This window comes from Cryptomeria japonica, chromosome 4 (genome assembly GCF_030272615.1).
Source record: "Cryptomeria japonica chromosome 4, Sugi_1.0, whole genome shotgun sequence".
Taxonomy (NCBI): Eukaryota; Viridiplantae; Streptophyta; class Pinopsida; order Cupressales; family Cupressaceae; genus Cryptomeria; species Cryptomeria japonica.
Window position 1 is genome coordinate 524,098,224 of NC_081408.1, and position 12,672 is coordinate 524,110,895.

Below are 12,672 nucleotides of genomic sequence, written 5' to 3' on the forward strand. Positions count from 1 at the left end.
TTCTTAAATTTTAAATCTTAGTATTTAGTATTTGCAATTTTGCTATTTTACTAATTTGCCAAAGTTTCATTTGAAATGTAATTCTTATACTTCTTTTCATAACTAGTTTTTCAAGTAATATATGTATATAAGCACCACCTTCCTGCCACCCCCTTGCTGCCATCCCCCCGCTATCCCTAAACTTAGCCCCTTGGTCTCCTTGTCCCTCTTCCCCTGCCCCCTCGTTTTGAAACAATGTGGAACATTGTTATAAAGGGAATTTTAATTATTTGCTTCTAAAATTTTAATCCCTAAACTTGGAAGCATAAATTTAAATGATAAATATCTATTAGGCCATCAAATGAATAAATCCAATAGTCATTCCATGAAAAATCCATCAAGTTTTTCTTACTATTTTGCGATGCATGAAACCCACAAAATCACAAGCAATGTTGTCGTTTAGGTTTTTTCATGGCATCAAAGGCACAAATTGGTCAAACAAAAACAATTTGAATTTGTCATTGAAGTTTAGAATCTTGTTGAACTTGCATTTTGTGCCTTGAAATCATTGTGTTCGAATCTTTATAGGTCAATGATCCATGAACCAACTGCACCAAATTAGGTAGCTCTTCCTGCTACATTGACCTAGTCAAGTGGCAAATGGCTCTTGAGTTGACCCCAATTGATTCATTTATTCACGAACATATCTTGCACGCATGAAGCAAAGGACTTTGTTCGCATGACAAGAGGTGACAACTAAAATGCTCGGCTCAGGCTTTGCCAAGAAGACTTCATTATTACCTCAATTTGCCTAAAATTTCGAAATTCATCAAGCCTATGTATTTTGCCACAATTAATTGCAATTAAACTCATAAAAAGGGACTGAAAGTCATGAAAATGGTCAAAATTGTTGGTCAATGATGTTTTTGTACAAAATCGCAAGTTTTTTGAGGGAAAAACAACATTTATGAAGTTTTGCGATGTTTGGCAATTTTTGTAATTTTTTGCTAATTTTTTCTTCTATGGTTTCAAGAATTATATACTTTTTATAGGCTCATGTTTATAGTTTTAGTAGATTTGTTTGAATTTCATATGTTAGTATTTTCAAGTTTTTATTTTCTTTAGTTTGTTGAAGTTATTTGTAGATAATATAAATTTATTTATATTTTAAAATTTTAAAAATTGATTTTTATGTATTCTACTAATCCCCCTAGAATTTGAAATTTTTTGTTGTCTTTGAAGCTTCTTTAACCCTCCCCAAGATTTGGAGAAACACTGGGTATTGTAGAATTAATCTATAATCTAGATGTCTTGGAATGAAAGCTGAAATTGAAAGGTTGACCAAATGAAACATGGAAATCTAGGATGTCTTATAAAACTATTGTAAAACACTTAAAATATGACATCAGTCATTAATGGGGACATCATGTTAACAATTAAATTACTCCTATTTGTAATGAACTTTCTAAATTAATTTAACCGTTACTTTTTTTGGTCATCATCTAGTATATATATATTTTTGATTGGAAAATTGTGGACATAGGGTCCACTCGTGTAAATATAAATCAATAGTAAGAACAAAATTTCGTATCAACCCTTTGTCAGGGGCACAACAAAATCACACAATTCTTCAAGATTTTTTACTTTCTTTGATGATCTTAGTGTAATTTGATGCTTGAATTTTGAAGGGGTGTGTTCTTTCACTAAACTTCTGTCCATTCAAGATTTGCCTTAGGAGAGAGTTCTAGGATTCGTGTAATTTTTGCTTATGAATTGTCTTCTTTGCGTCTATTAACAAGAGTCTCAGAAGTCTCTAGTAACACTGATGAGTCCATAGAGCTATCTCCAGTCTTAATGTTTGCTTTTTCCAAAACGATTGATGATCCCTTAGAGAAATCTCCTTCATTAGAAACCTCTTGCATGACACCAAAAGTTTGGTTGTTCAAATCAAGTGAAGGGGAAGAAATTGGCTTCGAAATGCCCTCTGTAAGAGTATGGGAAGAGACCAAGCTCTTGTTGAAATGACATAGTGGTGGGTGTAGTATTTGAAGCATGACCTCTTCGCTCATGAGCTTGCATCTTTTGAGATAGAGGGTAGAGTGATCAATTGAGAAACATTTTCTGCATTTGAACACAATTTCATAATCTATTAGTTGCCTCCAACATTCATTGCCCACCTTTAGAGAGATCTCTACAGGGAGACCTTTGGATAGGTCCATTTCAACACATAAACCCACACAAGTGGAATTTGCGTAATCAATTATTTCTTTTGAGGTGCAGTAATATAAGGTAAGTACACTCAAAGGAAAGTATAAGATAAATTTGTGGATCAAAAGATGGAACTAGGGTTTATACATAAAAAATCCCCATGGAAAATCTAGGGACCATTTGTTAGCATCAACTCCTTCTCTTTGAGAGAGTTCAATTCAAGGATAAATAAACCCCTGGAAAAGGGGTAAATGCTGATTTCTTCCTCCCTATATTTTTTCCACTTTTTGGCTTTCCAAGAATGAAGGTTGCATAACTTTGGCTATGTTTTCATAAATCTACAGATGAGGGCATGATTTTGCAAATAATTTCACCTATTATAATTAAAATCGTCTATAAAAAGTTCAAGAACATGGACTCAAGGATGAATAGGGAGGGGACAACCTTGATTGATAGATGCACTTAGAAGTGCAGAGGTGGAAGGAAAAAACTGCTTGAAGGGATTTGGGTGGCCATGTTAGCTTGTCCTCAAGACCAAAATCTTGAGAGATCAGCACCTCCTTGAAATTGTGCACATAATTTGTTGTTGAATTCGCTCTAATGATTGGAGTCGCATGGGAATCAATGTCTTGGAGTGAGGAACCCTTAGCTGCACAGAAATCCACAACACCTTCTATAAATTTGCCAGCACCTTTCGCAGAATACTGGGAGGGTTTAGGACAATCAAAAACCATTGGTTGCCGACAATCAAAGAGTCTCTGTTTGAGTGTAGGGGTTTGGGCATAGAAGCTCTAGAACTGTGGAGATGTGAAGCTTTCGGGAGCACCATTTTCCTTCTAAATATATCACACCTAGTATATCTTTTTGAGATGTAAATTTAATATACTAACTTTTGAGAAATAAAATAACATGTAACTAAAAATGGTATGTTCAATTAAACAATCAACAAGTACTACAATGCTTGCTACATAATAAAAAACCATAAAGTATATTTGCTTTTGAAATAGAATGCAACAAGAAATGAAAAATAAAAAAAGTATCAAATTAAAAGAACAATTACAATTAAAGATCCAACCTTAAGTTAAAACAATATTTTTTTTGATCAGTTGATTGTAGACTTGGGTTCGCTCCCACTTTTACATAATATCAAAAAGGAAAATTACATCTTAGTTGGCTTCGGCCCTTGAACTGGGGGGCATAGCAAAATAGAAGAAGTTTAATTTCTAAATGGAGGAGGCTTATCTACCAATGCTGAATAATAAAAAAGTAGAAAGTTCTACCCATGGAGCCCTTTGTTTCCTTCTAAACTTAACCTTCCATCTCCAATCTATCAACACTATAATAGAAAATTATATCTAGCTTAATAAATTATACATTTGCCACATCGAATTCAAGCTTTTTCATTCAAACCTTTGACTGTCCATGGTCTGAGCCACATGGAATATAGACAATGGCCCCTCTGTGCCCACCCAGACCGGAAACCGGCTTCAGGAATGAGATTGCTTTCTTGGCCTTCTTGGCATTGGTTTTTTACAGAAGGGAGTGGAGCTTGCACAGGCATTTCAAATCTGCAATGTCATAAGTCACCCAACGAACCAACCTCATTCTTTCTTTTCAAACCTTTCACAGCTTTTACCAGCTAGCAAGGCAAAGGGTGGCTTGGATGAGCCATGGAGGCAGCCAAGGTCTCATCAAGACTACCCAAGAGGCTTCAGGAATGAGATTGCTTTCTTGGCCTTCTTGGCATTGGTTTTTTACAGAAGGGAGTGGAGCTTGCACAGGCATTTCAAATCTGCAATGTCATAAGTCACCCAACGAACCAACCTCATTCTTTCTTTTCAAACCTTTCACAGCTTTTACCAGCTAGCAAGGCAAAGGGTGGCTTGGATGAGCATGGAGGCAGCCAAGGTCTCATCAAGACTACCCAAGAGGTCTCTCTTAACAAAATATTTTCCCAGATACTTGACCGTGCATAAATCTTCTTCACAATCCGTTAAATCTGAAACAAACATTTTCATTAGGAAACAAGTTCGTATGGAAAAATTCTTTATGTATCCGACAAAGTCCAAGCACCTAGAAGGATATTATGTACTTTCCAATTAGGGGAGGATATTTTCTTGACATCATTCACAATTATGAGAGTCCCCCCTGTTGCAACCTTAGATATACTATAGGAAACACAAATCTAGAGGCCAAAAACTAGTGCCTGAGACATTACCTCGTTGCTTATTCCAATCATCAATTTCTTGGAAGCAGTGCAAACCAATCTTCCCTTGTCATCTACGACAGTACATCATTCTCTTGATTCACTTGGATTCTCTCTCAATGCCTCATTGAAGTTAAGCTGAAGAACTCTTGGAAGGGGTGGGGTCCACTTAACCAATTTGTGATTTGTAATGGAATCAATTCTGCAAAACCCATAAAAAGGGGGTGGCTTTAGAAGTCTGTTTTTTTCAATAAATCCCTACCCCAAGAAGAGGAGTTGTTCTTACCAGATTGCTTTGTTACTCAAACATCATGACTTCCCGCATAGCGTTTTTTAGCTTCAAAAGAAATGGTCCTTTTGATAAATCCTGATCTGAAAAAATCCTTCTATTTCATTCCTTCCATAAGTGTCATATCATCATAGAGCGCCCAAGAACCCTTCCAAATGATTGGCCAGTTCTTGAACATTGGAGATTATTTGAGAGGGATCTCACCCAGTCCAATATAGCACACAGCCAGCTCTAGCATTTTACTTTAAAGGGATGGGTCACAAATTTTTTGTGTACTATTTCCTTTAGGTGTAGTTTTACTTATAGGTTTCTGGTTGGATTTTTTTTTTAACTTGTTGGCCTCTACAAATGCATATCACATGGAATTTACTTTGTCATAGAGGCTAGCTCCCTTGATTCTTGTTTGGCCAGCATGTTAGCCTCCTACCATTGTTGAACATGGGGTTCAGCTTTAAGGTTGGATAGGGCTGGTTTGATCAACAAGTCAGTCAGTGCTGGTGCAAGAGGGCCGAAAGACCGGGTGACAAATATGCACTATGACAATGTGTGGAACATTTGCTATCTTGCACGAGCCTGCAATCCATTCTGTTGCAAACATCAAATATATGAGGGAATAAGTATGTGCAGGAGGCCATACAGTGTTATTGCATGGAATTAATTGCACCACATTTTAATGTATATTGCTTTAAGCAAGAACAAGATTCATGTTTATCCTGCTGTTCATTGAAATTCCATTGCAATCCTCCATGCTTCTAGCACTCTCTCTGTTTTATGTGGTTTCTGATGTCTATCTTGAGTTTCTATTCAATATTGGAGCCTAGTTGTGGTCATTTCGAGAAAAATATTTCCCGTCACTTCTGATTTCTTATCCATTTTCTCCAATTTTTGTCCCTTGTAGCTTTGATTTTGAACTATCAGCTTATGCAGAAACAGTATGTTTATCAGGTCATAGTTGATATGCTGAAGACTGGATAGAATTCAAATGATTTTAACACAACGGATAAATTTACCTTATCTAATTTTTTCACATGATAAATACAATATTTTCAAATCTGCAAATGAGGACTAATGCTTTGAGGTACTATACATTTTTATTATTTTAATTCAAAATAGGATCCCATTTCAAATGTAATTTGTATTGTTTTTCATCATGTTGTGTCTTTTTAATTTTTTAAAAGAGGTAAACGCTTTTGACCTGGAGCTATAAACTGGTGAGATCACAAATGGTCCCCAATATAAACATTCAACAATAACACCCTAGTGGGTTTTGAACCTTGATTGGAAGAACACCACCACCACAACTTAACCACCACGCTATGCCAATATCAGTTTATGATGTGTCTTCTTGTTGTATACGTATATGAGATTATTTTAAATTTGTTTTATAGAAGCTTTTTAAGTAGATATTCACATGTTCTAAATTCAAATATTTGTCATTTTCTCAAGTCAATTAACTTATTGTGAAGGATTTGATGACACATCTAACAAATATTGAAAAATATCATTGCAGATCAAGTTTGTTTCTTCTTAATCCTAATGTTTTTTTCTATTCCAGGTCCGGGATCCAATGCCTGCTGTGTTTTTCTTGCTTATTGATGTTTCTATGAATGCAATAAACACTGGAGCAACTGCTGCAGCGTGTAGTGGAATTAATCGTGCAATAGCAGACCTGCCTGTAAGTCTTTGAATGAAATCTATAATGCATGTATGTTTTTCTTGTCAGCAATTTGAATATGTCTATTATTGTTGAATTTGAAAGTATTTGGAGCTGATATTTAAATTGGAAGGGCAGGCAGATTTACTTTCATCTTTCTTTTAAGTTTTTTCTCAATGCTTATGGAGCTGATAGAAACATACATCAATTTCAAAACAAATGGATAATAACAACAGGATTCAAGGGGCATGAAGAAGAGATTGAATTGTTCGATATGTCTTTGTAGTTCTGTTAATAACATGCTATGAGATTACCATCAAAACATTTTTTTACATGCTGTTATAAGACTTCCTTATAATTGTATGCAACCTCATTAGAATCACTAAAAGGAATATTGCCCTTTATTCCATTGTGTACGTGAGAATCATGTGATTAACAATTGACATCAATTTATAAAAATAAAGTACATCGGGTGGATCTTAGCTCTGTGTTCAATGCATTAATGTGTTATGGTGAATGCAGGATTCTCATAGAATTTTGATGTTTCTTTATTCTTACAAGGCTTGTTATGTAATTTAGAGTTGGTTTTAGTGTATGTTTGGCTTTTTCCTTTGTTTTGCAACAATTTATGCATGCTGGATCTGAAAACACTAATTATATAACAAATCTCCATCTGTAAGGCCTATTAAAATAACCTAATATCTGATCTTTGTTTTGAATCCATGTAGATTGAAAGGCATCATCAGAACCATACGAATCATCTACTCTTTAACTTTGAGGCATGTCCTACATTAGAGGCACATGGTCAGTATGGACATTTAATGTCCTGTATAGTTGAGTTGCTGCCTGTAAACATGTGGTGCCCTTGTAGCACAGTGGATATACAAGTTTTTCAAGATGCGTGGTAGATTTAATTGGGCACACAATTGAATCTAGAAGATCATGGTGACTTGGGGAGGTGTTTGGTTTGAGATTGACTCTGAAACTATACTATGTCAAGGTCTTAATTATTAAGAATACAAGACCCATGAAAATATGGCCATAGAGATGATGTAAGATTGTCAAATGCAAGGTACAGAATCAAAGCAAATTTAAGTGCGGAGACTATCAGTTGTAGTGCATCAAAGGTCTCAGTGAGTGGCAAGTCAATTGAATCAGAATTGACAATGCTCGAACAGGATAAAAGAGTCCCATATGAAACTGTAGAATAAATGCTGCATATGATGACTTTAACTGAATATTATAAATAGTACAACTGTTTAAGCTTTTTGTTGAACTGATAGCAATATTCTACTTTTTAAAGACAGTTGATCAGGAACAAAAAAATGTTTTCTTTTAATTGTAGAAAATAACTATTTAAGGATTTTGTTTTTCAGATAAGATGTCTCAGGAAAAAAAGATAGGAAAGCACTTTTGGTATAACTTAACAGGTCATTTAGTTTTTTAATGTTTAGTTAAAAGTGTTGTGTTTATACCAATTCACTGTTCAGTGGTTTATGCATCTTGGACTAACTATGCACAACTGAAAGACAACTGTTAGAAGATAGTATGCAATGCAGAGTATAGAGGTGGTACTATGTATTGTGCTTATGGAAATCAGGGGCAATATGCACTGTTAGGCATTGTACTAAGTACTGTGATGTGCTTTGTTTAAATCTATGACTGGCTGTAGAATAGTAGCTTCACGACTATTCTGACACAATATTTAACATTAAACTTGTTATGTGGCCTTACTATATGAATTGAAAAAAATACTGCACGTTCTTGTTGTGTCAAATCACAGCTATGGATACCAGAGGTCGTTGATATGGTCTTATCCTAGTAGGTGTGCTATTAACGGCATTTTGATCAGGGATCTTAGGGGGCTGTTGACATTCCATAAGATAGTAATGTTAAATTTATGTTATATTGGATACCATTATATTTATTTTAATTAATAAATGAGAGGATTTCACAGGAGGACCTATGAACATTGTGCTTTAATAATTATCCAATGTGGGTTTGTTTTTATTTTTGTCAAGTAATTTGACTAATGATTCATTACGTTGCACAGGAGGGTCCTCAAACGAAGGTAGGCATAGCAACATTTGACTCCACGATTCATTTCTACAATTTGAACCGCGCTTTTCAGCAGGTAGACACTTAAGCCAAATCTGGTTCTTGTCTTCATTTTTTATTTTCATCATTCCATTTGCTTTTGCAAGAATATAGCTTCTGCCAGTAGAGATACTTTTTAGATTTATATTTTTGCAATTGGCTTTTGCAGTTTGTGCATTCAATTTAAATACTACTTGAATCGTGTTCTTCTTATTAAATGGTTAATAAAATGAAACATATCATTTCAATTTTTGGATGATGTAGCCTACAAATTGTTGATAAAATTAAAGCACTTGGATCTGCCATTTTTTAGAAGTACATTAAATGAAATCATACTGTATTTGATATCCTAAAAATAATGGTTGACAAGCTGAGGCAAATAATACTGTATTTGACATCTTTAAAATAGTGAAATTGGGAGACATATTCCTTTTGACATTACAACTTTATCTTCAGTCTGACAAGAAACGAATCAATGATAGATAATAGAAAGAAGTAGCTATCTTAGATACAGTTTCCGTCAATTGCATATTTTGTTTTTATCAAGACATGGATTGTATGGTCATGATTGGGTGGTAGTACCCCAATCCCCACATTTTTCTTGGTGATATTTTCTAAATTGATTGGGACAGACCACGTTCATTATTATTTTATATTACTTCAAACTTTGGGATCGGTGGAACTGATCCAGTTGATTGACAATCCTCATGTCTACTTTTGATGGCAATCATTTATGGTGCCTTTGTCATCTGAACAAAGTGATCTGCCCTTGACAATTTGAGATGATTGTGATAGACGTCCCTAATTTTGGTTGTTCACTGTCTACACTTTACTTGATACAATTTTGTGAGTCACTAGCTCTGACTAATTTAAGTTTGAAGATAGCTAGCTGTTTTGATATTCATAATTCTGGAGGTGAAGCATCCAAACAAAATTGGCTTGGATTTTTGGAGACCCTTTCCACACATTGTCTACTGTTAATTTTGGTTTTCGCTACGATTTGAGCTATTATTCTTTTTATAAATCTGGCAAAGCCACCCTTTTGCTAAAAATTGTTAGCATATCTTGTCTTGGTCTTATGGAGAAACTTACACATATTGCCTGCTGGTGCTTTTAGTTTTTCCAAATATTCTTATTTTATAAATCTGTAAAAGCTACCCTTTTGCTGAGATTGTCAGCACATCTGATATTGGACAATGGCTGTGATGTTTATTTGTGGCTGTTTTATATGTTAAAGTCATGGTTTGTGTTGATATGTTAATGTCTGATTTGTATTGTCATATATGAATCCCAAACGGTTAAGGTTTTGCAGTCACAAATTCAAAATATAATTTACTAAATGAGGTACATGTATAATTAGAAGATATATGGCCACTTCAAATAAAAATTTTCTGTAAGGAGAAAATAAATAAATAAGTCTTTTTAAAGACTAAATAGGAGAGTGTACCCAACACACCCTTGCTATTCTATGTTCTTTATCTTTAGGGACCATAAAAGTCTCTAGTATCATTCTGTTGTTTATCCAAGAGAATAGTTGGGTGATCAAATTTTCAGATGAAAAATTCTATCTACTGTCTTGTTCACAGAGGAAATGGTTCTCATACTACTTTTATACAATGCTATAGTACATTGTTGTTGACACTTGTTGAACATTTAATATTGGCAATCTTTTAGAGAGTAACAAATGGCAGGTTTTATGTACACACTAACTTATGTCAAATGTGCCTTCTTTTCCTTATCATTCTAGGCTCTTAGAAACCTTAAAAGTATAATTCTTAAATTTTGAGAAGTTAATGTTTGATGTCACCTTCACATTATTTCATGCTCAACGTCTATATTGGCTCCTTCCCAATCTAGGGAGGTCATCTCAAGTTACATTGGACTAATGCTAGGCATGAAGAGATTAGATTTGGTATGTTTTACCCCTTCTTTCTTTATCGTTTGACTTTTCCATTGTTACAATGTTCAGCCCAATGTTATGTGGAGATTCACCCATACCCTTGATATTTGAAGAGGCCCAGAGTATGTACCATGCCATATCTAGAATAATGGTGATGTACCAAGGAGCCCTAACCTTAAATGTGAATGCCCCTCGCGTTTGTTCTTCTGCATTCATGTTACCTGATGTGGACTTGGCTTTGTGCCTGTGATTGTGCCATCTGCAGTTTGGATGTGGATCATTTTTGTGGTGTCTTGATCTTGTTCTGGATACTTCCTTGTTGCAATATGTGACAACTTGAGTGCTTATCTTATGCTTTGTTTTGAATCTTGATATATGCTTTGTGATTGTGTTGGACCAGTGATGTGTTGGATTGCTTCATGACGATATTGATTTTGCTGTTGCATTGAGATGCATGCTTGCCTTCTTGTGTCTAGTTGTGAGGGCCACTACTGCATGTCTAATTTGGGTGCCACTACGGCATGTCGTTACTCATAATTATTATATGTGAGATAATATAAATGCTGATTTGATTAATGACTAGAACGAAATAAGTGATGTTGACTCGATCAGTTGATTAAAAGTAGTAAATTATATTTTATGTAATCATGATGTTATCATAGGAACATTTCAATTGGTGTTTTGAAATGAGCATAGATGTGATCAGTTTAGTGTTGAAGGTAGATTTGGTCATCTCCCAGTTTGTCATGAGTTATTGGCCTAGTTTGGATGTGTTGCTGAGGTAGCGACGTTAGGGGACCCTTAGAGGTGATTTGAGTTAATTCGGTTGGAGTTTCGAGAGTTTAGCCTTCTGCAAGTGCGTAGTTGGTTAACAATTAGTTGACCTTATCTTGAGGTTAAGCGTTATACTTGTATATATTATTCACGATGACACTTAATTACTTCAAAAAAAAAAATCTCCATGCCGCATTCTATTTGTATTTTGCTTTTATCCTCTAGGGTTCCTTGGTGGGGTGTTACAAAATGAGAGGACATTTAGATGCCCTCCTCTAGGAATGGATTCTCAAACATCTCTCGTGTCTTTTAGAAAGCTTCTCCAACTAGAAGGTTTGAACTATTCTGCCTAGATGGGTAGACAATCGATTTAAAACATCAAAATTAATACCATTCTTTATCAAAAAAAGGTTATGGCAGAAAGAAGCCTGGAGGACACAGCACTGATTCACTTTCAAGTTTTGATAGGTTTGGAATCTAGTGACATACATTTGTACTTTTTGGAGTTTATTTACATAAATTTTTCATCGTTTTTCCTACCTTGTGGTAAAATGTTTGATGAACATTAATACAAGTCTGAAAAACTCCATCCCTTGAAGTTAAGGAATCATGTTTCTCCTTCAGATCTTTATTTTTCAAATCTCTTTTATTTAAGCTGACAATTAAATTTTGAATTCTTCGACTCATGAAATACAATTTTTGAATTTTTATAAAACAAACTAAGGATACTTGTCCATACTTTCTATCATCAAATTTTACATTCATTATTTAACATATCCAGTTTGTGTATCTTTCATTACCATGTGGGAAATTCATTGTGATTGTGTATGCTGAACGTATGAAATCAAGCATCTGCTACACAGTTATCCTAGCTTTGTGTGACATTCATAGTTACTTGGAGACATGTGGGTATAAGGACAAGGATGTCATTCAGAATAGGGCGTGTTTGTAAATGAATCCGGATGACTATAGAAGAAAAATCCGGGGAATACCTATGGTTAACTGCGGGTAACCAACACCCACCAACATTCCTGTGCTACTCAAAACTGGAATGCTTGGTTTGATAAACAAGTCAGTCAGTGCTGGTTCAAACCAGCAAAAAAAAAAAGTACGTGAAAAACATGCAGGTTGAATAAGTTTTATTGAAGAAATTGACAGTTAGAGTTTTTTCAAAATGTTAGTGGGTTTTTTTCTTCTTATTAACACCTCAGTCATTTGTTTTTTCATTTTTTCTGCCTACAGGCAACAGTTAAACAAATTTCCAAACTTTCTTGGGCAAACATAAAAACCAAACCAGACATTTTGTCATACTCAAACTAGGGCATGGTGACATGCATTCGGCAGACTTATGTGGTTATCATTACTCATCTCAGGTACTGTGGAATGTGATCAACTGTTTGATCGATGAGATTGACCCTACTTTAGAATGAATTGCAGCTGATCGAGAGAAGCCTTAATTTAGTGTAGTGGATTTGGATATTTTGAATCAGATTATGGATAATCATGACCATGCTTGTGTGGAGCTGATTGTTGCACATCCCCCATTTGTGTATTCTAGAGAGTGC

The 12,672-nt window shown here is 34.9% G+C and overlaps 1 protein-coding gene across 1 annotated transcript in view; it reads left to right on the forward strand.

Moving 5' to 3' along the window:
• The window catches only part of LOC131069017 (protein transport protein SEC24 C), a 109,281-nt gene that overhangs the window by 18,322 nt on the left and 78,287 nt on the right, over positions 1 to 12,672 (forward strand). The window contains exons 8-9 of the mRNA XM_058004300.2: positions 6,238 to 6,357; positions 8,390 to 8,470. Coding sequence (XP_057860283.2) covers positions 6,238 to 6,357; positions 8,390 to 8,470 — 201 coding nt within the window. The remainder of the gene's footprint in view (positions 1 to 6,237; positions 6,358 to 8,389; positions 8,471 to 12,672) is intronic.